General features: G+C 40.0%; 1 protein-coding gene across 1 annotated transcript; it reads left to right on the top strand.

The window, feature by feature from the left end:
- Positions 1–4,875: 4,875 nt before the first annotated feature.
- On the top strand, positions 4,876–27,174 carry LOC132768735 (catalase-like). Its single transcript, XM_060764923.2, has 13 exons — positions 4,876–5,056; positions 11,164–11,335; positions 12,812–12,922; positions 14,513–14,643; positions 16,819–16,923; positions 17,723–17,848; positions 19,249–19,440; positions 19,560–19,712; positions 21,503–21,641; positions 22,746–22,876; positions 23,652–23,759; positions 24,744–24,830; positions 26,023–27,174. The coding sequence occupies exons 1-13, from the start codon at positions 4,991–4,993 to the stop codon at positions 26,038–26,040; spliced, it is 1,539 nt and encodes a 512-aa protein (XP_060620906.2). The 5' UTR covers positions 4,876–4,990; the 3' UTR covers positions 26,041–27,174.
- The last annotated feature ends 432 nt before the right edge of the window (positions 27,175–27,606 follow it).

The raw sequence follows: 27,606 nt of genomic DNA on the forward strand, positions 1-27,606 counted from the left end.
GACTAAAGAACTTTCAACTAAGCTAAGACTGAAGAGGCTGATGTACAAGAAATGGAAAAATAAGAGTCCTTTCTCCTACCCTGGACAATCCACAGATACCTAATTTTCCTAGTTTCCAACAGACCTCACAATCTCTGAGGATGTCTGCCATAGATGCAGGTGAAACATTAGGAGAGTATGTTTCTGGAACATAGACATACATCCTGAAAAACTTACAACAACCTAGTGATTCTGGCCATGAAAGCCTTTGACAATACAATGTCTGACTTATCGGATGGCTTGTTCCTGGGGAGTGTCAGAAAGAGGAGCTCCACTGGCTGCTGCCATCCATGTGGTTCCCATTTCTCCCTTTGGATGTAGGGGCTGCTTGTCCATCGGATGCCATGGCAGTCAGTAGGTTTTTGCTCAGTGTGCCATGCTAATTGGCTGGTGTGCGTTCTCCATTGTGGCCAAGGGTATACACAGATGGGGTTTCCACTCCAGTTCAGTGGAAGCCTTCAAGAGACTAACTCAGGTGTGGTTCAGCCACTTAGTCACAACTTGAGAGATGGATTGGCATGGGTCTTGGATCCAGAATTGAGGAACATGGTGTATTTGGGTACTTGTGGATAAGGGGTCCCATAGAGTGGGATTGAGCAGAGGTCTTGTCCATGTGGCAGAGAACAGACCATGCCATGCCCAAACCCAGTGGCAGAGACAGACCAGGGTTGGGGCTGCCTGACAAACTAATTTCACATCACTCCCACAGGAAGGTGGCACTGGATTGGTTTTGCTGCATTTTTGGCCAATAATTGGCTTGGTCAATGCTAGAAACCAGATCTATGAAGGTACCAACTTTGGGCAAGCTGTAACCAAATAAAGTTTTGGCCTTTTATTATCCAATTTGTAGTCATGTGTTTTATTTGGAGAAGGAGATGCTGTGCTAAAATCCTATATAACCAAGAAAAAGAAGACATTCAAACAAATAGCCATTATCTGTAAGCAGAAAAGTGAAAGGTTTGCTAGAGAAGTTCAAAACTAAAAACAAGGGATTTTTACTTATCTCCACAAGAAAAGGAAGAATAGGGAGTGGTAGGGCCAGAGCAATGACCAATCTCAATAAAATAGTGAAGAGTAGAGACCTCACACTGACAACGAAGATCCGTATAGTTAAAGCAATGGTATTTCCCCTAGTAACCTATGAATGTGAGAGCTGGACCATAAGGAAGGCAGAGCGAAGGAAGATAGATGCTTTTGAACTGTGGTGTTGGAGGAACGTTCTGAGAGTGCCTTGGACCGCAAGAAGATTTAACCATACTCCAGGAAATAAAGCCCGACTGCTCACTGGAGAGGCAAAGGTGAAGTACTTTGGCCACATAATGAGAAGACAGGAAAGCTTGGAGAAGATAATGATGCTGGGGAAAATGGAAGGAAGAAGGGCCGACCAAAGGCAAGATGGATGGATGGTATCCTTAAAGTGACTGGCTTGATCTTGAAGGAGCCGGGGGTGGTAATGGCCGACAGAGAGCTCTGACATGGGATGGTCCATGAGGTCATGAAGAGTCTGAAGTGACTGAACAACTAAACAACAACAACAACAACAACAAAGGGCCATTGCTTGGAGAAGATAGACAAATGCTCCCTGGGGATAGAGAAAAGGCAGAACTACTCAATGCCTTCTTTCATTCAAAGGATAAACAGTGCTCAAAAACAGACCTGGCAATACAATAGATGCAAAATGCAGCATGGGATAGATAAAGAGGTTGTAAGGACCATCTGGCCAATCTAAATGAATTGAAGTTTCTGGGTGAACTACACCCAAGGGTGTTAAAAGAACTGGCAGAAATAGTCAGAGAACCATTAGCAATAATCTGAGAATTCCTGGAGAAGAAGAGAAGTCCCAGCAATGTTGTTCCTGTCTTCAAAAAAGTAATACAAGCAAATAAATAGAGACTCAATTGGCAATCAGACTGATATCAAGACCTGGAAAGATTCTAGAACAAATTATTATAAAGCCTATAAGCAGTTAGAAAGGAATGTTGTAGTCATTAAAAGTCAACATGTATCTCCCCAGAACACGTCATGCCAAACTAATCTTATCTTTTTAAAATAAAATCACATTAATGGTAGATAACAGTTGTGGATACAACAGATCTTGATTTCAGAAAGGCCTTTGCAAAGGTTACCAATTATATTCCTACAGATAAGTTAGTAAAATATGGAATAGGCAAGGTTAGGTGTATCTGTCATTGGCTGAGTGATGAAACCCAAAGTGTGCTCACCAATGGTTCCAACTTCATGTACAAGGGAGTGTCCTGGGCCCAGTGCTATTCAACATTTCTATCTATGACTTAAATGATAGTATTGATGCTCACTATACTTGCAGATAACCTTCAAGTAGCTAATATTCCAAGGGGCCCAATTAGAATTCAAAATGACCCTAAAAGATTAGAGAGCTGGGACAAAACTAACAGAATGAATTTCTACAGGAAGAAATGTAAGGTACTACCCTTTGACAATAAAAATGAAATGCCCTTGACAAAAATGAAATGCACATATACAGGATGGATGACACCTGGGTTGAAAGCAATACATGTGAAATGGATCTAGGAGTCTTAGGCCCCTGCCACACTGCCATATAGTCCTGATTATCAAATCAGATAATCCACATTATCTGCTTTGAACTGGATTATATGAGTCTACACTGCTTGTTTTCTGCTGCTCCAGAGCATAAATTCAAACTACAGAAAAGGAGATTATATTATCTAAGCATTAGGAAGCACTTCCTAATGGCAAGAGCGGATTGACAATAGAATAGCCTGCATCTTGTGCTGTGGAGTCTCCTTGGAGGCTTTTAAATCCAGGCTGGATGGAAGGCCATGTGTCAGGAGTACTTTGTGTTTTGTGTTGTCGAAGGCTTTCATAGTTGGAATCACTGGGTTGCTGTGAGTTTTCCAGGCTGTATGGCCATGTTCCAGAAGCATTCTCTCTTGATGTTTCACCCACATCTATGGCAGGCATCCTTAGAAATTGTGAGGTTTGTTGGAAACTAGGCAAGTGAGGTTTATATCACCTTCAAACAAAGGATTCCCACATGTAGCAACCAGCCAGGCTTTGAAGCAGCACTGCTATTAAATACTAACCAAGGTGGCCATTTGCAACATTCACACCTACCTCCAACAGACAAGAATGTCCCGCCCTGGACATTCCACATATATATAAATCTCACTTGCCCAGTTTCCAACAGACCTCACAACTTGGAGGATGCATGCCATAGATGTGGGTAAAATGTCAGGAGCAAATGCTTCTGGAACATGGCCATACAGCCTGGAAAACTCACAGCAACCCACTTTGTGTATATCTGTATGGGAGAAAGTTGGACTGGATGGTCCTTCTGGTTTCTTCCAGTTCTAAGATACTACTATACAAAAGAAACCATGAGCATCTCTCTGCTACAGGTGCATAAGAGACTCATAATAGACCTGCAAAAGAAGACAAAAGTGCTATGATTGTTAGGTGGCTTCTTAAATGGAATACAAACTGTCGGGTTTCATCCCTGACTGCACAAGTCTCCAGCTCTCAATGAGTAGTTAGCCTAGATAGACTGAGGGATTCCCCCCCAATTTCCTCTAGCTAGTTGATTTTAAGAAGGGGGGGGGGGTTGTCTTACTCATCTTTGCATGCCACTGTCTCCTCCATTTTGAATACCTAGGAATGTGATATCTTCAGGGAAATGTAACTTCGTCTTTTTAAAGGTATTTTTATTGCCCTGGGCTGGCCATGGGGCCTGGCTTCATTTTCTGGCCTCTTCTCCCTTTTCTTCTCTAGAGTGAGGAAGCATCTTGCCATTGTTTATGGCAAGATGTAGTAGATATAGTTACTTTTAATATTTTTCCCTTTCCCTTTCCCTTAGAACTTTTTAAACAGAGGTACAGGTCACAGTTCCTCAAACTGTTGGAGGGCTGGATTATAATTTAAAAAAAAAAGAATGAATTCCAATGCACACTGCACATATCTCATCTGTAGTGCAAAAAACACTTACAAACAATACAATAATTAAAATGAAGAACAATTTTAACAAATATAAACTTATTAGTGTTATTAGGAAGTGTGCGGCTGACGAGATAGGATTGTTGTTGTTGCTGTGTGATTTCAAGTCATTTCAGACTTATGTTGACCCTGAGCGAGGGCCGTGTAAATGATCTTGAAGGGCCGTATCCAGTTTTGAGGACCACTGCTTAAGAAGGTAGCTCAGTGAAGCTAGTCAGCTCCAAGAACCTTTCCTATCTAGAATGGATTTCTTTTATCTTTAATAAACATATTATTTTTGATCCTATGAGTTGTAGATCTGTAATCCTGTTCCATCTTGTTGAATGGAAGCCAATCCTTGCTCACAACATGTTATGCTTATGAACTGTGCATCCAGCACTCTGCTACGTTTTTGGTGGAATCACCCCCAGAGAGGGGTATTTTTTTGAGCCGAACAGCTTCTGTTTCCCAACACAAAGCCTTCACAAATGCAGAGACTAGTTAGGTTGGCTCTGTGCACACTCAAGTTGCAAATGATAGAAGGTTGCTCTTTAAAAAGTGCTCTGCATGTGTGTGTGTGTGTGTGTGTGTGAGAGAGAGAGTTTGGGGCTTCAGTTCTAGCATTTCTGGCCACTGGCTAAACTGGCTGCGGCTTCTGGTATCTGCAGGACCACCGTTCAATGGGAATGGAGAAGAGAGAAGGAAGGGTCATTTTGTTGTAGTTCTGTGCCCTTCTCCCTTTCTCCACAAAGGTGAGGAGAGGATGATGAAGCGAACACTTTCGCAAGGCTCTTATCTGCATTTACTCCGCCCTTCGGAGTTGGGCAAGAAGCGGGGAGAAAGAAGCATATATAGATCTCTCTCTCTCTGATGCTGACTTGGGTACCTCATGAGAGAGTGAGTCCCTTTCTCTGGCGGCTCTTCGCATCCTCTGGAGGAGCGCGTCCCTCTCCCCGTCTGGAGCCGGCTTGAGCCCCACGAAATGGCAAACAGGACAGACTACGCCAAGGAACAGCTGAAGCGCTGGCAAGAGGAGCACCAATCGCAGGTATCAGACTCCCCCCCCCCCCCCAATCAACCTATTAGTATGCTCTGCCCGCCTCACGCGCCTGGTTTCCATTGGATTGCACTAGGAATGCTTTGGAAGCCCTTCGGGCGGGCGAAGCCATCGCTTCGCTAAACAGGGTGGGTTGAGGGTCGGGGTCCTGTCTCCTATTTTGTATCTGGGCGGCCAAGTAGGGATAGTCAGTCTGAGGTGATTGGGGTGGAACAGAAGGATGGAATGGTGCCAGCGAAGAAGCTTTTTCGTTTGCCAGAGGACAAGGCTTTTGGGTCCTAATGGACAAAAAGTTAAACATGAGCCAACAATGTGATGCAGCGGCCAAAAAAGCCAATGGGATTTTGGCCTGCATCAATAGGAGTGTAGTGTCTAGGTCCAGGGAAGTCATGCTACCCCCCTATTCTGTCTTGGTCAGACCACACCTGGAATATTGTGTCCAATTATGGGCGCCACAATTGATGGGAGATATTGACAAACTGGAATGTGTCCAGAGGAGGGCAACTAAAATGATCAAGGGTCTGGAGAACAAGTCCTATAAGGAGCGTCTTAAAGAGCTGGGCATGTTTAGCCTGAAGAAGAGAAGGCTGAGAGGAGACATGATAGCCATGCATAAATATGTGAGAGGAAGCCACAGCTTGAATAGCTGTCTGCAGCAGGCACACGCATGCAACTTTTTGCCTCCTAATTACTTCCACTCCCAGTCAAACCAAATAAAACACAATACATTAAAAACAATATAGTATATCACACTATAGTATGCCTTTAACAACTACTTCAAAGTAAGTACCACACAATTAAACAGGAAATAACATTTTCAAACCAGGATCCCCCCCCCCCCCAATTTTGTTACATAGTGTTATCTAACTCTTTCTTTGACTGGCATAGACTTTTTTGGGGTGGGGGATGGATGAGTTGCTTTTTGTTCAATGCTTCTGTTTTGACTTTTCTGCGCACAACTAACCCTCTGAGTTTCTGGATATTATCCTTTGCTTTTTACCATTTCACATGGATAGTTGTCCAAGTACAAAACCTGACACAATGGAGCCAAAGTCAAGCATCTCTAAGGCTGTTTTTACAGTTATTTAAAGTAGTTCAAGATGTGGACTAAGGAAACCCGGTTCCAAAGATCCTGGGGCTCCCCAGATCCATCTGGAAGCTGGGACAGCAGCTGCAAAGACTTGCTGATTCAGATCATTCTGAAGCAAGTAATATTATTTTCTTCTACCTTGCCGGATGGGATGTAGTGATAAAGAGAAGCCTGTCTGATGAAATCAGTGATGGACGATAGCAGGGCAAAGCAAGAAAGGGCTGTGCATACTGCGGGCCGTTCCACGCAGCCCTATATCCCAGAATATCAAGGCAGAACATCCCAAAGTATCTGCTTTGGGCTCGGTTATCTGAGCCCACACTCAGATAATGTGGGATTTTCTGCCTCAATATTCTGGGATATAGAGCTGTGTGGAAGGGTCCTTCTAGCTAGATGCATGTTGCAGTGTGCATTGGGGGCAGGCATGTAGCCTCATGGTGGTCCGCGAGAAGGCCTTACTGGTGCATTATTTAAACTGTTATGTGTATTCATATCATGATCTGATCACCATATTCAATATATCCCATATGCATTGGGGTAACAATACAAAAGGTTTGCTAGGGTAGACCTTCTTTCACTCAGACTCACCCCCCCCCCCAATCAAACTCAGCCCCTCCCCCCCCCCCACGAATCAAAATCCTGGCTACGGGCCTGATTGGGGGTGTCCATTTTGTGGACACCCCAGCCTTGAGACAACTGGATTTTAGTGCATATGTAGAAGGATCCTAAGACATTTGAGTTGAATGGAAGAAATTTTAAACCCACTTATTTTCATGGGATTAAGTACTCATGCCTAGAGGTTCCAACTGTTATACTATGGATACCTGCTGCTCCCAAGAGATGTTCATATTTTGCTGATAATACTGATGCTCTTTAACAGAAGAGCATGGCAGGACAGAGATCGAAGCAGGGCAGTTATCTATTATCTGAGTAGGCCCAAGAGAGAGTGTCATTAGATGATGTTGTAGTTGGAATGGAATGCAGATAAACTACAATTCACATGAAGAAAATAACTGGGCTTAGCAATGCTTGCTGTGGCAAGAGTTTGTTTATGTAATGGACAAAAGGAAAGGACTACAAGTTATTTTATAGCTATAGGTATCTAGATCATTTTGGTCAAGCTCAGAGCAAACACAAACTTTCTCTGAACAAACTCTATGAAGAAAGTTCCATTTATGGCCTTAGATTTGCCATACATTGAAAGAGATTTGAAGGCACATACCCACCATTAGGAAATCTCACTGAAAATTTCTGAAGCTACAACTCCCATGATTCCATGAGCCATGTCTATTAAAGTGGTCAAACTGAATTAATTCAATAGTGTAGAAGAAGCCCATCTTTCTCCACCCCCTAGGCCCCTTTCATACAGCCACATTATCCACATTGAACTGGAATATATAGCAGTGTGGACTACGAAACAGAATTAATCAAGTGACCCCACACCAAAATGATTAGGTTGGTATGAAGCTATAAGGGAGCAGTGCAAAGTGTGAGAGAATTAAAAAAATCCTGGGAAACCATGGTTTCCTCATCTCCAGTTTAGTTATTATGAAAAACTGCAAGCACTGCAAAATCCCATGCTCTTCATCTCATTGAGCGGACAGAGCCTTTGAAGGCTGAAGTAGGACACAAAAGATCAATAAGTGATATTTATATCTGGGCCAGGCCTTTTCTTTATCTCGTAACAGCTTTTCATGTGGATGTAAAGTTACTTCATCAAGCAGTCTTCATTTTGAATTGAATCTTATAATGCCAGTCTCATCTGGAGAGCAGATACATAAACTGATTTAGGATTCTGTTTGTCTCAGTATGTCTCATTGCAACAGGTGTTATAAAAGGCTTAGCTGAATAAACTTGCTCACAGTGTAAAGTACAAGGGGGTGTTGAGAGACAAATGTAGGGTTAGAAATAGTGGCTTTTAAAATTGCTGACTTGGAATGCTCATAGATTACATTCATTTAGTTGTGGTTATCTGATCAAGAATTTAAATGCATCTTCTAATGCACAGCTAAACATTTGAAGATGCAAAGAAAGCTTTTTATCATCTGAATGCATCTATAGATGGTGAAAAAAAAGATTAGAAGTTCTTAACCCACTTAAACATATATGAGTCGCAAAAGACTCATGTGCTTAAGTGGGTGGAGTAGTAGATGTTGTGGAAGACACTTAAAAATTCATGCAACAACACTTCTGTTGATTTATCTGCAAACCAAGAATGGGCAACTTGGAAGTCCCTGAACAGACTCCGAAGTGGAGAGGGTAGATCAAAAGATAACTTGGCAAAATGGCACTACCTAAAAGAATCCTCCACCTTATGCAACTGTGGAGCAGAATAGACAACTCCGCATCTGTATGCTTGTCCACAATGTCCTGCCTCAAACAGAAAGGAAGAATTGTTTGAAGTTGCAGACAATGCGGTCGCTGTTGCCCGTTTTTCGTCAAAAGATATTTAGTCCCTTGAGCTCCTTCAATTTTTATCAGTTTTATACTAATTTATGCAATGCTTTTGATATGGAATAAATAAATAAATCTGCAAAATCGGATGATATTCTCCAGAATGTCAAGATTGCTTAATAGCTTGTTTTCCTTTTTAAGTCTGGCTTCAATTTACATTTATTATTCCTTTCAAAAAGAATTGCTGCTGCATTTTTGGAAGTACAGTTCTCTCTGCTATGCATGAATTCTTGACTTTTTAGTGCAACAATCTGTATTTTTCTACCTAACTCCTCCATTGTCATGGAGTGATTTGAGTAATATACATTTTAATTATTTGTTTGGCACCTGTTAGCGTTAAAGGGGCCACTTAATGTTGTTGATTCAATAAATGACAAGAATAATTTCATGCTAACATATAATTACAAAATATAAAATATTAAAAACTACAAAAGAGGTCTTTTATTTATTGTGTCAGAAGCAAATTGAGAATACAATTATAATGCAACATGAGAGAAGCCTTCCCTTGCAGATGGCTGATTCTCTCACAACAGAAGTGACTTGTAGCCGCTTGTGCTCCTTCAATTTGCAACCAACCAAACAAAAACTATACCTAAATAGAACCATAAAAACATATGTAATTTAAAAACAAATAAATTCCAGTCTTAATTGACAGAAGCAGATGTAAATATATATGTTCTATAATCCCTTTAACATATGACAAGTATATTATACATTAAATAAACACAGGAAATTAGATTAGTTTAAATTCTTGAGACAAGATATTTTTTAATCTGGGTCATTAATTTAGTTAACGTTAGCTTGAAAGCTTCAGTTTAAAGCACAAAGCATTGTTAACTGCTTAGGTATCATGCAGTTTCTAAATCCCATTATTTCAGGTTTATCCAGATTGGGCCCATATCTCAGGCCCTGACACACTTTTACTGGAGGCGTCCAAATGACACCTCTAGTAAAAAAGGATCAATTTGAGATAAAGCATTGGTATCCATCAGGTCAGGAGAGAGATCTAATGGCACCTGGTAAGTTTTATTTTTAAGGGTTTTTTTTTGGGTGGGTTTGAATGGTCAGATGTAATCCTGAAAATTGTTGAGATGGCATGTGGACAGCCAACGGACCTTGCAATCAACTAGGAACTCAATTTTTCCCCATGGTTCACCTATTTGAAAATCAAACATTTTAGAGCCAGATATCAAGCCACCTTCTTTAAGAACTGCCTTCACTCAGCTGCGATTTCAAGTGATGCTAATCGCAGTGTTAGATGGTCACTACCATAATCTTTCATGGGAAAACAGACTATGTATTTGTAGTCAATGCCAGGTAGAAGACATTGTGCATTATCTATTAGTCTGCCCATTGTATAGTGACCCAAGGGAAAGACACCTGAAATCCTTGCTGACACAAGATAAAGGGAACTCTGATGCAGAAGCAGTGCAGTTTCTGCTGAGTGACACAAACAGGGGCGGCTCAACCCATTACGCAAAGTAAGCATTTGCAGTACAGTTGATTTTGCCCAGGGGCACTCTTGAGGTGCTCTTGGGGGAAAATAGACCTTGATATATGTGAGTTGTAGTTACTGGGATGTATAGTTCACCTACATTCAAAGAGCATTCTGAACTCCACCAATGATGGAATTGAACCAAATGTGGCACACAGAACTCCCATGACGAACAGAAAATATATATCAGTGATTGGGGGGGGGGGGGGGCAAAATACTGTTTGCTTACCATTGAAAACTACCTAGGGCCACCTCTGGACACAAACGACAATGTAACTTACAAAGTAGCCATTTTTGCTCTTTCTGCAATAAAGATCAGAAAGATAGAGTTAGATACAATTGCTATCAAATGCCGAAGAGACTCTAAGGGTTAACTGGACCCTCTCCCAAAATGTACTTTAATAATTATTAAATTGCATTGTTTTTGCTGTGGAAGCAGAGTTTAGTTTCTGATCAGTATCTTTGGTGCCTGTTACTCTGAGGGTACTATTGTGCACATGTGGTTCTTTTTGTCATGGCCTTGGGGCCGTACAATAAACTATTTTGATTGATTGACAAAGCCCATTCCCCTCCCCCCCCCCCCCCCCCCCGGTTGTACAGACTTAACCCTCTTCAGAGTGGATCTCTTCTATGTCTGGAACTGCCCTTCGAAGGCTTCATTCATGATGCTGGTTCATAATAGTATAGTTGGCCCTCCACATTTACAGATTTGACTTTTGTGGATTGAATTATTCACAGACTTGATTAAATGCAATGTTTTGGCATAAATCTCTAGATCCTTCACTGCAACTTCCTCTGGAAGCTGATCCTAGCATTGTACTGGAGCATCTGTCAATTCCTAGAATAATACAGCATTATCCCTGGTTAAAAAAATAGCAGTGATATCCCTCATTTATACACATATTGGTTTTCTAAGGTGAGTCCTTAGGACAAACAGTAGGATCAAATGCAAAAAGCAATATTTCCTGCAGCTTCAGGGGCACAGTTGCCTTGTGTCTCTCTCAACTGTGTACTTTTCATTGGTTAAATTTGACACCCCCCCCCCCTTGTTGAATCTAGGAGCCAGATGCTGTGACCATGGGAGCTGGAATCCCAGTGGGAGACAAGCTGAATATCCTGACTGTGGGTCCACGAGGTCCTCTCTTGGTTCAGGATGCGGTTTTCATTGATGAGATGGCACATTTTGACCGAGAGAGGATTGCTGAAAGAGTTGTTCATGCCAAAGGAGCAGGTTAGTGTTAAAGAGTATGTTCTGTATTTGTTTGTTGTAAAACATAGAGTATCTAACATTGTGAACTACTTACAGAATTGTAGAGAACACAGTTTTGAATACAGAAGGAACAAGAAAACAAAAGGGTTCATCATAGCATTTCCCTCTCCCATGGAAAATTTAGAAATGCACATGAATTTTCCCCAGTTTATTGTCTGAGGAGATATTTGCATAGTTGTATAACTAATATATTTTAATACAAGATTTTAAATTTAAAAAACCACAAGCCACCTCTTTGTACATTATTACTAGTATACATGAGTTACCTATATGGAAAATGTGAACATGTGCGAAAATATGTGGTGTAGATAGGAGCCAAGGAATTGTGAATGTAATTTAAGTCCCTTCTACACTGCCATATAAAAACCAGATGAACTGGATTATATGGCTGTGTAAACTCATATAATCCAGTTCAAAATAATGTGGATTATCTGCTTTGATAATCTGGATTATATGGCATTGTAGAAGATGCCTTAGTGTGTCCAAGAACATTTTGAACTTTGATTTCTTGAAAAGCATCCCCAGAGTTTCTAGAAAACTAAAGCTTTTGAGTGTGAGGGGAACTTTTAAATGCTCAGATATGGCAAGCATTTGGGCTATGCTAAAGTAGATATTGATTCAGGATAGGTTGTGAATTGTAAACACTGTTTTCTTCTTAAAACAAGACTATTTATTTCCAAGGATGAGCAAAAGACATTAAAAATCAATTGTTAGATGAATTGTTATTTTAATATGGAAGGTATGAATTATTTCTGCTATTTCAAAGGTGGTATTCCCCATGAGATATACCTCCCAGTCAGATTCTTGGTAGATGTCTTCTTTGCTTTATATTTCCTGAAACAATAGTATTGTATCAACATGCCTTTAAAAAGAACATGAAATAGAGTGTATATTTTCAAGTGCATCAAATATATATTCTAGAAAGACATTATGGTCAGACCACTTGCCTTGGATTTTGACTTAATATTTAGGTCCACAGAACTGTCCACAGTTTTATTTACAAATATGCAAGGCAGAAAAAGTAGTTACATGAATTGAAATTTGTTCATCATGCGGAAGGGCTTTATTCCTATCCCCTCCATTTGCCTTCCTTTTGCATTAAAAAACTTATTTGCTGTTCTTATTTTTATCTCATTCCCCTCTGACAGCACTCAGTGCCATAATGCGGGCCTTTCCTTTTAGGGAATATAAAAGCCACTTTCTCTAGATTACTGCCAGAAGCAACAAGCAAAGTCATGGATCCTGAATTTCTTGTAAAGCCCACAATTTGAATGGCACCCTTTAGATTTTTCCACCAGCTGAGAGAGAGGGGTTTTGCAATTATTTTATTTTTGCAATATCTATTACCTGTTTCACTTATGTTAATAGATATTATTATCTCTAAGTTCTTGGTCTCTTTGTTTCTACAGAAAAGTAACACTTACAATATAATTTCAGGTGCTTTTGGCTATTTTGAAGTGACTCATGATATCACCCAGTATTGCAAAGCAAAGGTATTTGAGCATATTGGTAAAAGAACTCCCATCGCTATTCGATTTTCTGTTGTTGGTAAGACTTTTACAAATCTTGGTTTGTATTTATTTATTTACCGTATTTATACCCTGCCGTTCTGACCCCGGAGGGGAATCAATACTATTTTTAATGTATTTGATTTTATGTGGTACTTTGAGCAATTATCTTCACTGATCTACTGAGTGTGGAAATCTTTAACTCTTCATAATTACATAGAATAAGAATAATAATAATAATAATGATTTATGAAACCAAAAATTGAGCCACATGCCTGTATAAAATAGGTTTGCATTATACTTTGGAATATCTGCATTGTTGATCTGACATAAGTTGTTTATTATGCTTCTGTGTAATTGTGATATTGTGAAAAATATTCAACATACATATATATAAGATTTAGTTTATAAGTAACAGCTCTTTTGTTTGGGAGTCATTCCTTAGTTTGGTGCATTTTCTGGGAATGATCCCCTTCCTGTGTTGTAGATGAAAAGAGTCATCAGCAGACCAAAACAGGAAATTGTGCACATTCTCTCTTGATTCAATTCTTCCTAGAATACTGTAAATGCCACTATCAGTGTGCTGTTGCACGCTGGGCCTGTGCATCAGACTGTAGACAGGACATAAATTCTGTGTGCCCAACGGGATGCCGGGGCTGCCTCAGATTAAAGGCCTTTGGATTTCCTTAAAACACAGTCTCTAGAATACTTAAAGGTTCAACAAAGTTCTTTATTAATAAAAACAAACAGGTGCTTTAAGGCTTTCTTAACAGTCTATTGGCTCTTTCAATCTTGTCCACAGGGAACAGGCACTATCTTCTTAACTGTAACTAATGGGGAAATCCTTAACTTCTAATCTGGGCAGTCTGTCTTTGCCTCTGTTGGCATGGAGTCCCTACACCCAGTACCAACTGCTTCTGGCTTCCGTGAGAGACCCTTACCAAGCAGAGCTTTGTAGACTTCCGGGGAAAAGAACTCAGGTTTCCGTGATGGCTGAATGAAGTCCTTCAGCAAAGGAGCTGTAAGGCTGTACAACCCCGGTCAGGCTGTAGGCTGTATATCTCCCCAGCCAAGCCGTAGAAGACGAAGCTTTCTACAGGAGCTCTTGGTATTATGTTCTGCATGGAAAGCTTCTCTGTGTGGACTGAACTCAAAATGGCTCCTATTCCCTCTAAAACTCAAAAAGGGGGCGGGACCAGGGAACCTAACTATAATTGACAGGTGGCTTGCCCTATGATTGCAGCCAAAAGAAGCCACCTATCTGCAGAGTTCCTGAAACTTAGGACTATAAGAAACATTAAATGCAAAGCAAACAAAATTGGAGTTCCTGGTACAGCTGTACCTGCACAATCAGCAAGGAAAGTCATTTCAGATTGTTCAGTGAGGGCTGGGAAGACAAGAAATGTCTCAAATAGGTTTTCCACAAATCTGTTCCCAAGGTAAACTTCAAGAGACATTCTTAGAACTTTAATGGTATCAGTGAAACCACCTGCATATAAAATGCATACCTGTTTCTGTAGTAAAGTCCAGTAAAATAGAGGTAAAAGTTAGACAACAATGTATGTTGAATTAATTTTTGGGACAGGATGCAATTCCTAATGGCTAATGTTATCAAACTGTTGTTTTATAGCTGGTGAATCGGGTTCAGCTGACACAGTTCGTGATCCTCGAGGCTTTGCAATGAAATTCTACACAGAAGAGGGCAACTGGGACCTTGTAGGGAACAACACTCCCATCTTCTTTATTAGAGATGCCATACTGGTATGTTAAATCATGACATGTATTTCTCTGGGTCATACATTGTGAATTAAAGCAGAAGTTAATTAAGAAATGTTGGCTCTTTTTTCTATAAGGCAAATTTTCTAAAACCAAGTTTAAAATCTTCTGCCAGAGGTTCATCTTCATAAAATCACAGACCACTATCCAAAAAGCCAATTATTCCCAGTGGCAGCATCTGCAGAGCCAGTTGTTTATCTTGACTATGATTTTTTTCCTCCCTAAGCCATGTTCTTCAACTGAGATGAGATATAAAATGACAACCTGTACATAAAGGTCCTTCAGCTTTCTATGCAAAGCCTCATAATTCCTTGTGATGTCCTAAAGGCTATGCCAGTGGAAAGAGTAACAGTTGGTCACCCTGACATGTTTGTCAGCCTCTTTATAGCATCATATTTTTTTGCCACAAAGAGACAACACACTTCTTTAGATATTCTATCACACCAGCAAATCACTAATTTCCCCCTCAGCAAGTAGCCCAGTACCACCACCATATGTCTCCTCTGGGGATTGGCAAGAGCCATTCCAGGTACGGAATCTTCCAAAGTCACCTGTACTGCCTCTGAGGACTTGTACTGTTGCTGTTGTTACTGTTCCTTATCATCACTAATAAGAGACAGAGCTTTACTCAACTCTGCAGCTCAAAACTCACAAAATGTTCCTTGGTACTTCTCCTGGGTACCTCACATTCCTCCAAAACGCTACTCCCTGTGTTAGGAAACTGAGCTCCTCAGAGATAGTCCTTGTGTTTTCCTTATCCAGTATAGTCTCCTCTACTCTGTCCAAGAAAACCACATGCCTCCTAGTATGATAAGGCCCTTAAATTGCTAGATCTTCTATTCCAACAGGGCACTAATTTACACTTACTGCAGAGGTAGCTACCCACATTCTGCAGCAAGAACACAAGCATTCCACAGCTTTTGCAGGTGACAGCAGCAGTTCCTTCACCTTCTATATTTGGTAGTCTTAAATAGGCATCAAAACAGAACCCTGGGCCCTCTCAAAACGTCCCCACTAAACGCTAATGCAAAACACCATTGGGCTTGCCTGTTCTCTGAGCTCTTCTTTTCCAAGATCCTGGGATTAGGGTTGCAGTTGTTGGTGTAATTAAGGATTCACATGTATGAGAAAGATAGTGGCTAGTACTAAAATATACTTCAAATATAACTGGAATCTAAGAGTAATGCTAGATTGAATAGTACTCTTAAATCACACCCATGATTCAAGGGTAGCATAAGCTCCTCTAGGGTGATCCCACAGCTCAGCAGAATGCAAAGCACATTATAGATACCCAACCTGCTGAGGTAAACGTTTTCCCCTGCCCTTAAGTCTAGTCATGTCCAACTCTGGGGTGTGGTGCTCATCTCCATTTCTAAGCCGAAGAGCTGGCATTGTCCGTAGACACCTCCAAGGTCATGTGGCTGGCATGACTGCATGGAGTACCATTACCTTCCCGCCGAAGCGGTACCTATTGATCTACTCACATTGGCATGTTTTCGAACTGCTAGGTTGGCAGAAGCTGGGGCTGACAGTGGAAGCTCACGCCACTCCCCGGATTCGAACCTGCAACCTGTTGGTCAACAAGCTCAGCAGCTCAGCGTTTAAACCCACTGTACCACTGGGGGCTCCTCAACCTGCTGAAGCACTGTGTAAAAATTGGATCATGGAGTGGTGGTGCCAAAACATTTGCCCAAGGGCATAGCTGGGCAGCAGGAACCAATTGATCCCTACTGCAAACTGTCACATTCTGTTCTTGTTCCCTCGTCATATGCCTTCGGAGCACTAGTCCACATCTTGCTGGAAAATGGGGACAAAATTAGCATTCCCCAGCATTGTCAAGCCTGCAAACACTGCAGATTCTGGAGCCAGTTTGAGGCCAATTTCTGTGGTTAATGCAGACACCTTCCTGGCCTTGAACCTTTTCCAGAAATGTCAGTGTCATCTTCCACATAACAAACCTGAGTTCTTCCAAACTGGTTCCAAGCTGAACTAAGCGATCACTGTAAAAGAGCCCATAATCATTTTTTATGAATTTTCATTTAGAAATAAGTGACTTCAAACAAAACTGACTACAAATATAATATAAAGTGCAATCGATCTAACTGTAATGTAAGTGCATAGTAATTTAACGAAGTTTTATTTTTTTTTTGTTCTTCTTAGTTTCCATCCTTTATCCATACTCAAAAAAGGAATCCACAGACCCATCTGAAAGATCCAGACATGGTATGGGACTTTTGGAGTCTTCTTCCTGAGTCTCTGCACCAGGTAGGATTTATAGTTTCAAAACTACTTTTTGCTTCCCTGCTTCTTTTCTTTGCAAACTATAACCATCCTTTGTTCTTTTACTGTGTGTTTCTTGAAGTAGCTTAGGTGAAAAGGAGAATAAATACTTTCTTTCTCTTCTGCTTTTTCATGGAGAAAAGTAGGAAAATGGAGAAGTGGAAGTAGAGTTGTCAAGTTTCCATGTCATGTTCTTGAAACAATGAAAATAAGTCATAAGGTCCTTGTGCTCTTTTAATCTCTTCACCTATGCATTTGGTTATGATAGGTTCGGTCGATGTCTGCACCATTTAAACAGTTTATTGCATGCTATATCTTGCCTTCTCAAATGCTCAACTATTTTGTCCTGTCAGATGAATTAGGTGAGAGATTGCACTATTGAGACAGGATAAAGATTTATGGGACTGTCAGACTAAGAATAAAATATGCTTGGAAGCATATTTTGATTGTACAGGGGAAAAAGTCTACACAATGCTAGAGTGGCAATCTGAGTATCAATTCATGACCTATCAGCTCCTAGTCACTGAAGAGTTTCCAGAAAAGAAAGAAGCAGTGCTAGTCATGGATCCAAATATAGCACTAGTTCTTGGCAAAATAGGAAAATAAAAAAAACAAGTGTTGGCCCTCCACACCAGAGAGATTAAATAAACATCACTTGTCTGTCATATCTAATCAATGAGCTTTATGGATTTCAGTTTTCATGGAAGGTGACTTTCATAATTTTTTTTAATGAAATATGTGAATGAAGGTTTGTGTTATTGCTTCTCCTGCTTCTGCTTTATAGGTATCATTTCTGTTCAGTGATCGTGGTATTCCAGATGGATTTCGCCACATGCATGGCTTTGGATCACATACTTTCAAGCTAGTGAATGCTAATGGAGAAGCAGTGTACTGCAAATTTCATTCAAAGGTAAATACTGCTGGGGTTTTTTTGTTTGTTTAGAATTTAACTTTCAAGAATGTGATATTCATAAAATAGGATTAGTTTTAAAGTACATTTTAATTTATTTGGGAAATCAAAAGTTTCCCATCTGAATTTGGCTATCAGTGCAATGTCAGTGCAGTATTACAAGTAGCTGTGGTTCTGTCGAAGAGGTGGGGATGGGCTTGGAATCCAGTGCAGTACCATAGCAGGATACTCTGCATTGCAGTTGGATTTCTGCTGGTGTAGAAAACCCCATCAACATGTCTAGCTCCTCAGACATGTCAATGGGGTTACTGTTTTTGTAAGATCTTCAGATGCTACTTATAAATTAGTTGAGGGTTTATACACCAATAATATGGACTTGTAAACTTTTGTCACAAATCTTTAATGATGGGAATAATCCAAACATCCTGGTTTTATTGCTATAGTTCTTCCTTTAGAGATATGACTTTTTGAGAATGACAAGAAGACACACTATGCATTGTACTTCACCAATAATGAGTTACAGAACTCCTTTAAATGTCTCCATGCATTTTATTTATTTATTTAGGGCTTTTATATCCCGTCCTATCTCAATCTCCACAGAGGGACTCAGGATGGCTAACAAATTGACACCCATGGCGCCCACAGTATTTTGAACTTTGGAAGCTTTGTGCTGCCTCATGTAGTAACATACCACTAATGAATCTGATCAGTGTCAGTTTTGCAAAACAGTTAATCACTTTCCTTTATTGCCTACTTTTATGAACTTAAAAGGAATAAATGACTACTTCCATTTTTTAAAAGTCTGTGTAGCAATATGCTTAGTCCCTTGAAGAATAGCTTTCTGTCCTACTCATTGCATGCCAGGCATGTAGCCGGGGGGGGGGGGGGGCTACATGCCTTCAGCCCCCCCCCCCCCAAAAAAAAACTCATGGTGGTTCGCGAAAAGGCCTTACTGGTGCATTATTTAAACTGTTACGTTTATTCATATCATGATCTGATCACCATGCTCAATATATCCCATATGCATGGAGGTATTGGGGTAATGATACAAAAGGTTTGCTAAGGTAGACCCTGTTTCACTCAGACTCGGCCCTCCCCCCGAAACCCCCCCTGAAAAAAATCTCAGCCCCCCCCCCCCGAATCGAAATCCTGGCTACGGGCCTGTTGCATGCTATTGTATGGATTTGGGAGGGTTGCAATCCCACTTTAAATAAGAAACATGAGGTCTACACTGATATATAGCACTGAATATAGTCTTGCTTCTGACATTTACACTGCCTCATACATAAAGTCCATTCACTCACATATATTGCTATCACTGAATCAGGACAATGATTAAGAATGAAACATTTTTGAGTTGGCATCTGATTATTCAAACAGATATATTTTGTTATTTGCAGACTGACCAGGGAATCAAAAATCTTACTGTTGAAGAAGCAGAAAAGCTGGTTGCTAAAGATCCTGACTATGCTCTGCGTGATCTCTACAATGCTATTGCGAATGGAGATTATCCATCATGGAGTTTCTATATTCAGGTCATGACATTTGAACAAGCTGAGAATTTTCCCTTTAATCCTTTTGATGTAACTAAGGTATGATATAATTTTCTCTCACATACTTCATATAGAGAAGAAATGGTGGCATATCTCTGTTCTACAAGTCTGGAAACTTTGAGAGAAGACTGGAATAAAATGTTTGTCTCATTTTCTAGGTTTGGCCTCATGGGGATTATCCTCTCATTCCTGTGGGAAAGATGGTCTTAAACAGGAATCCTGTCAACTATTTTGCTGAGGTGGAACAGCTTGCCTTTGACCCAAGCAACATGCCTCCAGGAATTGAACCTAGTCCTGATAAAATGTTACAGGTATAGGATATTTAATATTTCTTCATGATAAATGACATTGTCTTCTTATGTTCCCTAAGCTATGGTATAATGAGAAAAAATACATGTAGTATGCTACATGAGTATGAAGATACCAATGAGAAAAGAATCAAAACTTTATTTTTGTATGTTTAATTCTTTTTTCATTTCTTTTCTGTCTGTCCTCATCCTGCACCAACAGGAATTGTTAAACTTCTTAAAAGAAATATGATCATTACTGGTCGGTTAGTTATTAGCAAAGTCAGACATGTAATGATCTGAGATGAAATACAGATAGTTCAGCAGAAACCCAAGACACAGATTTGTTTCTTCCTCTGTATTGAAAGAAAAAAGAAAGATAATATACAGCATTTACAGGATACAAGAGCAATACAGATATTCCAAATTAATCAATATTATGCTGGGGTTTATTATTATGCTCTGTTTATTGTACCCAAGGCCAATGGAACATGTCACTCTGTCTTGATTATCAGATACTATAGGTTTCATGAGGCATCTGAGATTCAAATGTCTTTGCAGACTAGCTAACATGAATTTCTAGAGTTGAAGGCTGCTCAGCTAGCACTTTTGAGATTGCACAATATGGTTTCATGTTGTCATGTGTAAATTTGGATAGATGATATGACAGCCCATGCTATGTGTTACATTAAGGGGTCTGTATTCCAAAGCATTAATGACAGAGGTGGACCAATTGTTCCTACGGGTGGAAAAGAACATAAAATCAATATTTGTGCTTTATAGACGGTTCCCAAGTTCCCAAAATCTGACTTATAAATGACTCATAGTTAAAAATGCTGGTGAGACAACAGGAAGTGAGAGAAATCTACCCCTTAGAAGAGAAGTTTGCTCCTTAAGTAGTTATCATGGGGAAAGTTGTCTCCACTTAATCCTTGGGCCCATCGAAACAGGGCCCAAAATGTGTAAGCTCTCACACTTTTACTGGAGATGTCCAAATGATGCCTCTGGTAAAAGTGAATTAATTCGAGGCAAAGCAGGAAAACCCTGCTTTATTCCAAATTAATTAGATAGCCCATTAGATTTGGACCTTCCTGAAAGGCCCAGTTCTAATGGGCCATGGGGCCATGTGGGGACTGACCTCCAATAAGGTTTTCTTTATTTTTAAGACTTTTTGAGGAGGTTATGGGGTAGCCCCATTGAAGCACGATAGTTACTGCACTGCAATGGGGACAACCCACAGGAAAGCTGTTCCCCTCCCCCAGGTTGTGGGGAGGGACTTAAACCTGCTTTGAAGCAGGTTTCTTTGGCAGAAAGTTCAATTAACCTGGATAAGGAGGAGAGTGGTGATAAAAATGATGGTATTACCCAAAATGTTGTCCTTATTCCAAAACTTACCAATTATGAAAGTCTGTGCTGGTTCATAGAAGAAAATTTGGTCTTGAAGATAGGCTGGACCCGAAGTGTATAGGGCTTTATAGGCAAGAACTTGCACTTTGAGTTGGGTCTGGAAAGTTGCCGGCAGCCAGTGGAGCTGCTTTAGTAGCTCCCTATAACCAACTCCAGTTAGTAATCTGGCCGCTGACCTTTGCACTAACTGCAATTTCTGAGCCGTCTTCAAAGGCAGCGCCACGTAGAGTTCATTGCAGTAATCCATTCTAGATGTAACGAAGGTGTGGACCTTTCTGAGGTACAGTCACAGCTGGAACACAAGTTTTAATTGTGCAAATTAAAGCTTTGTGAAACAAAAAAAATTCAGACACTGATAGAAATTAACTGAAACAGAAATCACCCACTCCCAACATTTGTCATTCTAGGGACGTCTCTTTTCCTACCAAGACACACACAGACACCGCCTGGGACCCAATTATCTGCAGATTCCTGTAAATTGCCCATACAAAACTCAAGTGGCCAATTACCAGAGAGATGGATTAATGTGCATATCTGGCAACCAAGGTAACTGTGGTTTATCTTTTATGGCTCTTGCACAGGCAAATATCCAGGTCACCTTGGGATTTAGGCCACACAGTGAGCCCAAACACCACAAGTTGAGGGAGATGGTGGTAGTTAGAAGCACTCCCAAATTGATCAGAAATCGACTGAAGAGGCTATCATGCCAGCCCCCAGTTCCCCAATATTCCCCTAAACGTACAGAAGGAGGCAGGCATCTCCAGTAAGTTTAGATGGTAATCGGGGGCTGGCAGTGGAGGGTGGCAATGTTATCCCATTCTTTGAGCTCCTGAAGCCTGAAAAAACAAAACAAAAATGGCCAAGAGAATTGGCCCTTGGGATCTTGGAAGGCTGTCCCAAGAGTCAGTCCCCACAGGCTCAACACCTGCAAAAATCCAATTGAAAGGGCCTTTTTGAAAGGTGTTTTATTAAGACGGAACACACTGGAGGCCTCAGTGTAATCCGGAACCCATCACAGCTTTTGGGCCTGTCTGGGATGGCACTTGGAAGTAATTATTTTATAATGCACAATAACTTATTTATTTATTTACTATATTTATATACCGCTCTTCTCACCCTGAAGGGGACTCATAGCAGTTTACAGATAATGGCAAAAATCAATGATGCATTATATATACAAATAATAAATATAACATTTCAAATTATAAAACAGTTAAAATATATAAATGCAATAAAACAGATTAAAAACATAGTTTTCCAATCATCCTCTCCCCACAGGCCAATCATAAACCTGCTAGTAAAAATAGTCCTAGTATTATTGCCATGGGGTATTAAGTGCTAGTGTAGAAGGCTACAGGATAAAGGTACAGGTGCCACCATTTTAAAACACAAGGTCTTAAGTTCTGGAAGAGCTCTACAGAAGGTGGTAGTAAATTTCCTTACGTAGAGTCTATTATATTTGCCTGCTTTGGATTCCTTAAATAGGAGCTCATTGGGATTTTGAGTCTGTTACTGCTGAAAATACTTTGTTTTAAAAAAATGTTTCCAAGTGCAGATGTTGGTTGAATCATTTCAGACATTCTTCAGTATAATTATTTTACCTTTCAATCTCTCATAATATGTAATAGTAAAATAATTACTTTTTTCTAGGTGGTGCTCCAAACTATTATCCAAACAGTTTTAGTGGCCCCGTGGACCATCCCAATTTGAAGAAATCTCATGAATATATTTCAGGTGATGTACAGCGCTTCAATAGTGCTAATGAGGATAATGTGTCTCAGGTAAGCAGAACAGAATTTACCTGGGAATAAGATATCTGTATAGTCTGCTTTTAATGGAGTAAATTGGCTGATAGCATTTCTTTTGAGGATGCCAAATGAAGTTGTTGCAAACTCATATCTTACATGCCCATCCATTACCTTGTTAAAGTACGATTATCCTCTGGGATATAACACTTTTTTCAACAAATATATTGATATACTTATATGGAGTATTTTACAAAGGGTGGATTACAAAGAATAATTGAGAGTGAGCAGATTCTTTGTAATTGTTCTAAAAACTCTGTTCCATCTAGGTTTAGGCATGTTGTCCACATACTAGTCTTCAAAGAATCCACCTAGCATTTTTTTTCCTTTTAGAATTTGGGATAGGGCGCAATGCTCTTCTTCATGCATTTTCCCTCCTTCAAAGAACACATCTAAAGCCACTGGTAGAGTCAGAAATGAGACTGCAGCAGATAGTGTCATAGAGAATATAACTGAGTTGAACTCTTCTTTTTGTGCCAGATTGAGGCCTTGGAGATGCTTTTGCTTAAAGACTGTAGGTGATGAGCTGTAGGCAGGCACTGTAAAGTATAAAAATAAATCTGAGTGAAATCTACAAGAATAACTCTGGTACCCATTACTTTTCTTTCTTGCAATAATGGCAGTGGTTAATGTCTCTTGAAATACAGTATGATGTCCACAATTTTTGTTCTTATTGCAGAAAAATAAATGAATTGCTAAACAGCACAAGATATATCTGTAATACAATTTTGTCTTCAACTTTTATTTAAAGGTACAAGACTTCTATACCAAAGTATTGACAGAGGAAGAGCGTAAGAGACTCTGTGAGAATATTGCTGGCCATCTTAAGGATGCTCAGCTTTTTATTCAAAAGAGAGCTGTAAGTGGTAAACTATTTACCCACTCCCATTTTTTCAATAAGTACTTCTAATATGACAATTTTTGAAGGCAAGGGATACACACAGATTGCAGAATGCACAGAAATATAAAATGAAAAGGACCAATGAGTGAAAATATAAAGTGTTAAGAATACAAAGATTCATTCTGCTTCCAAAAAACATCTTTAAAACATAAGGTCCAAATAATACTGAAAGACTCAGTTGCAGCAGAATAAGTAGCAAAGTCTTTCTATCTGCAGAACATGTGCATTTATTATCCCCCTCCCCCCAATGAGACTGACCTTTTGATTTGTGACCATTAATTTTCACTTCTCTATTAATCAGTTTACAGCGCAATGTAGCTCCAAGAAAATTTAAGGGCACCCACTTCAGATAGGAAGAGAACACGAGATAACGAAATAACCCATAACACAGCATCTTTTGAAAGTGAGACCTATGTCTACTTTTGGACTAATTTGGTCCCATTCCTCACCATGAAAAGCATTTTGGTTAAAATAAAGGGGACATGCCAAAGAAATGTACAGCATTGCACTGTCACATAGAAAAATGTCTGAATAATGTTATAGTCGAAGGCTTTCATGGCTGGAATCACTCAGTTCTTGTGGGTTTTTTCGGGCTATATGCCATGTTCTAGAGGCATTTCTCCTGACGTTTCGCCTGCATCTATGGCAAGCATCCTCAGAGGTGACCTCACCTCTGAGGATGCTTGCCATAGATGTAGGCGAAACGTCAGGAGAAATGCCTCTAGAACATGGCCATATAGCCCGAAAAAACCCACAAGAACTGAATGTTATAGTCACATTAGGTACAATTGCACTTAATATCTGGACTGAATGTAAACTGGAAATGCAGTTTCAGATCAACTACTAAGTCATTGGTGCATGTACTAAATTTGATACAGTAGGTGGTGTGAAGAAAAATGAAAAAGAAATAAGTCTCTGCTTCAATCTCCTTTGATGGTCCAGGTGAAGAACTTTACTGATGTCCATCCTGAGTATGGCATGTGCATTCAAGCTCACTTGGACAAATACAATGCTAAAGGCACCAACAAGGTATGAGAGCTATTTCATCTCAAATTGCTATGTAGAAAGTGAAGACAAGGGACTGTTGACTAAAGCCATTAAGATGTGAACTGTTATAGACTGAGCTGGGGAAGACATAACCATAAATAGAGGAGAAGGCATAACCTCTATAAAGTGGAGAAAATCTTCATGGTTGTCCAACGATAACCCTTTGCAACAGAGACTGTGGGAATTGCAGGACTCAACAACTTAGCCTCTTTATGGCTGTACAGAGCTGTGCTTTGGAAATGGCCACTGTCTTTGTGCTGTGTTAAAGCTTAGCACAGCCAGGTCATGGATCAGTGGTTCCCAACCTTTTTTGAGCAGGGACCACATGACCAGGAACCACTTTGACCAGGGTCCACTCTCCAACATTAGTACCAAAAGGGTTACAAAACAATTTTTGGTCAACTTTAGTTTCGGTTTGGTTATTTGGCATGCTGATTCAGAAAATTTCATTGGATAGACCACATCAGCTCTAGTTTCTGATGCAGAACATATGCTATCCAGTAGCCACCATTTGCTCGCCCACAGAAAATCATATTTAATAATCTAGAGCTGGTGTGGTGGTAGTAATCTTTTGTGGGTAGTCAGTCTCTCCCCTCCCAACATCCCTGTTGCCTCAGCACTATAAGAGGGTTTTGCAAGACCAGTCGCTCTCATTGCCGTATGGCAATGGTATAGTAATAGTGAGGTAGCGGACCATATTTTTGTTCTTGGGGACCACTGGTGGTCCACAGACCATAGGTTGGGAATCACTGTCTTAGATAATCTTTTGTGACTTATCATTTGATTAGAATCGAATAGGTTTAGTTGCCATTGTGCTATTGTACAACAAAATTACATGCCTTCCCCAGCATACACCACAAAACAACACACCCAACCCTCCAAACCGCTACCACCACCACCACCACATAGCCCCCAATGCCACATCTGTGTGAAACCACATAGTTCAACATAGCCAAATCTCTAGGATAAAAGCTCTCCTTGTCTTTGTCACCCAGATGGCAATAATTCAAACAGAGAATAAGTTGGGTAAGATGGATCCCATGAATGCTCTGAGCTTTCTTAAGGCAGTGGGATTTATAAAGTTCTTCCAAAAAATGTTATAGTTAAAATAACCTCCTGCTTAAAAAGCACTGGCTACTTCTATTCGTAATTTATGTTGTCTTTTTTTTTCTAGGGTTCTGTAAACATCTAAACAAGTTTCATGACAGACTGAAAAGAACTAATCTCTAATTGACATGATCTTGGATTACCATTTCTGCTGATCAGAATATAATCTCATGAAATTAATGGCGGTCCAACTGGTCAAATGCTTCCCTGTTTTCTTGAATAAATTTTTAATATCAAGGAGAAACATTTAATTTTGTATTTGTGATAAAAAAATCCAAATGATAACCATATAAACTGAGGGCCCTTCCAAGCAGCCATATAACCCAGAATATTAACACAGAAAGTCCCACAATATCTGGTTTGAACTGGGGGCAGTTCTGCACATGACTTTAACCCAGGCCCAATTGGGTTTCTTAAATCTGATTGAACATGGGTTACAGTCCACATACTTTCCCCAACATGCACTTTTCTTTGGGGAGGTGTATCCAGATGCCCTATCGGACCTTTCCAGAACATAAAACAAAAACCTCAAGAAAAGCCTTAAAATGCAAACCTTTGTTCTGGTGCGTCATTTTTATGTGCAAGGAGAGCTCCAGAGAAGGGGGAATGGTGGCCAAGTAAGTTATTTTTGAGTTGTAAGCCTTTTTAAAGAGGTTTTGGGAGGGGGTGGGGGCAGTCTCATTTTTTTGGGGGCTCCAGGAGCTCAAAAAAACTGAGACAGCTGTGTGGATTGGTTCAGAAGTTGCGCAATGCGATCCCTGCAATCCACATGGCACACACACCTGGAAAGACCTGAATCATCTGAAAGACCTGTGTCTTTCCAGGTGTCAAATTAATTTGGGATAAAGTAGTTTTTTCTGCTTTGTCCTGAATTAATTCATTTTTATCTAAGGTTATTTGACCTTGTTTGGTTAAAACAAGGGTAAAACATGGGTGCTCACACATTTTAGACACTGTCTGAATGCACCCTTGGTTATCTGAGTACATACTGCCATATATTCCAATCAAAAGCAGAAAATGTCTGATTTTATTCCACTGGGTGGAAGGAGCCTAAAGCAGTTAATTTCTAAATGTTTTAGGGAGGACTATACTATAGATTGTTAGATTGTATGGGTCCTAAAATTTATTTTTGTTGATTTATAACAGTGTATTTGAGACATTAGCTTGAAAACAATCTGGATTATAATTACAATACTTAATCAAAAATAAAAGTATTATAATGAAACGAGTTTTGTCTTTTTATGTCCCGGGGCTCTTTCAGACAGGCTCTTTATCCCAGGATCTGATCCCAGGTTTTCTGCATTAAATTGCATTATGTGAGTTCCCACTGCCAGAAAATCTGGAATAAACGGAAAACCTGGGACCAGATCCTGGGATATAGGGCCTCTCCGGAAGGGCTCTCAGCTGTGTTTTAACATTTGAAACTTTTTACAGGCATTTTCTTTTAATGTGGTTTCATTGGGCCAACTATTTCCTGGGAACAATGCCATGCCACAAACTATACTGAGAGCTATGAAACATCGATCCTGCTGTTATTTTGAATTTCTTTAAAGCTTTTTTTGCATTTAATGAGAAAGGTTGTTTGGTTATGCAGATCCCCAACAACCAGTGACACTCAAAATATATGAATAGAAAATAACTTTATTGGTTG

The sequence above is a fragment of the Anolis sagrei genome, chromosome 1 (assembly GCF_037176765.1).
Source record: "Anolis sagrei isolate rAnoSag1 chromosome 1, rAnoSag1.mat, whole genome shotgun sequence".
In the NCBI taxonomy this organism is placed as follows: Eukaryota; Metazoa; Chordata; class Lepidosauria; order Squamata; family Dactyloidae; genus Anolis; species Anolis sagrei.

Bases quoted from the DNA above. Each gene is read 5' to 3' on its own strand.
- LOC132768735 (XM_060764923.2), top strand. From the start codon at position 4,991: ATGGCAAACAGGACAGACTACGCCAAGGAACAGCTGAAGCGCTGGCAA. The intron at 16,924-17,722 runs GTAGGATTTATA...TCTGCTTTATAG, and splicing joins TTCCTGAGTCTCTGCACCAG to GTATCATTTCTGTTCAGTGA. The intron at 17,849-19,248 runs GTAAATACTGCT...TGTTATTTGCAG, and splicing joins ACTGCAAATTTCATTCAAAG to ACTGACCAGGGAATCAAAAA.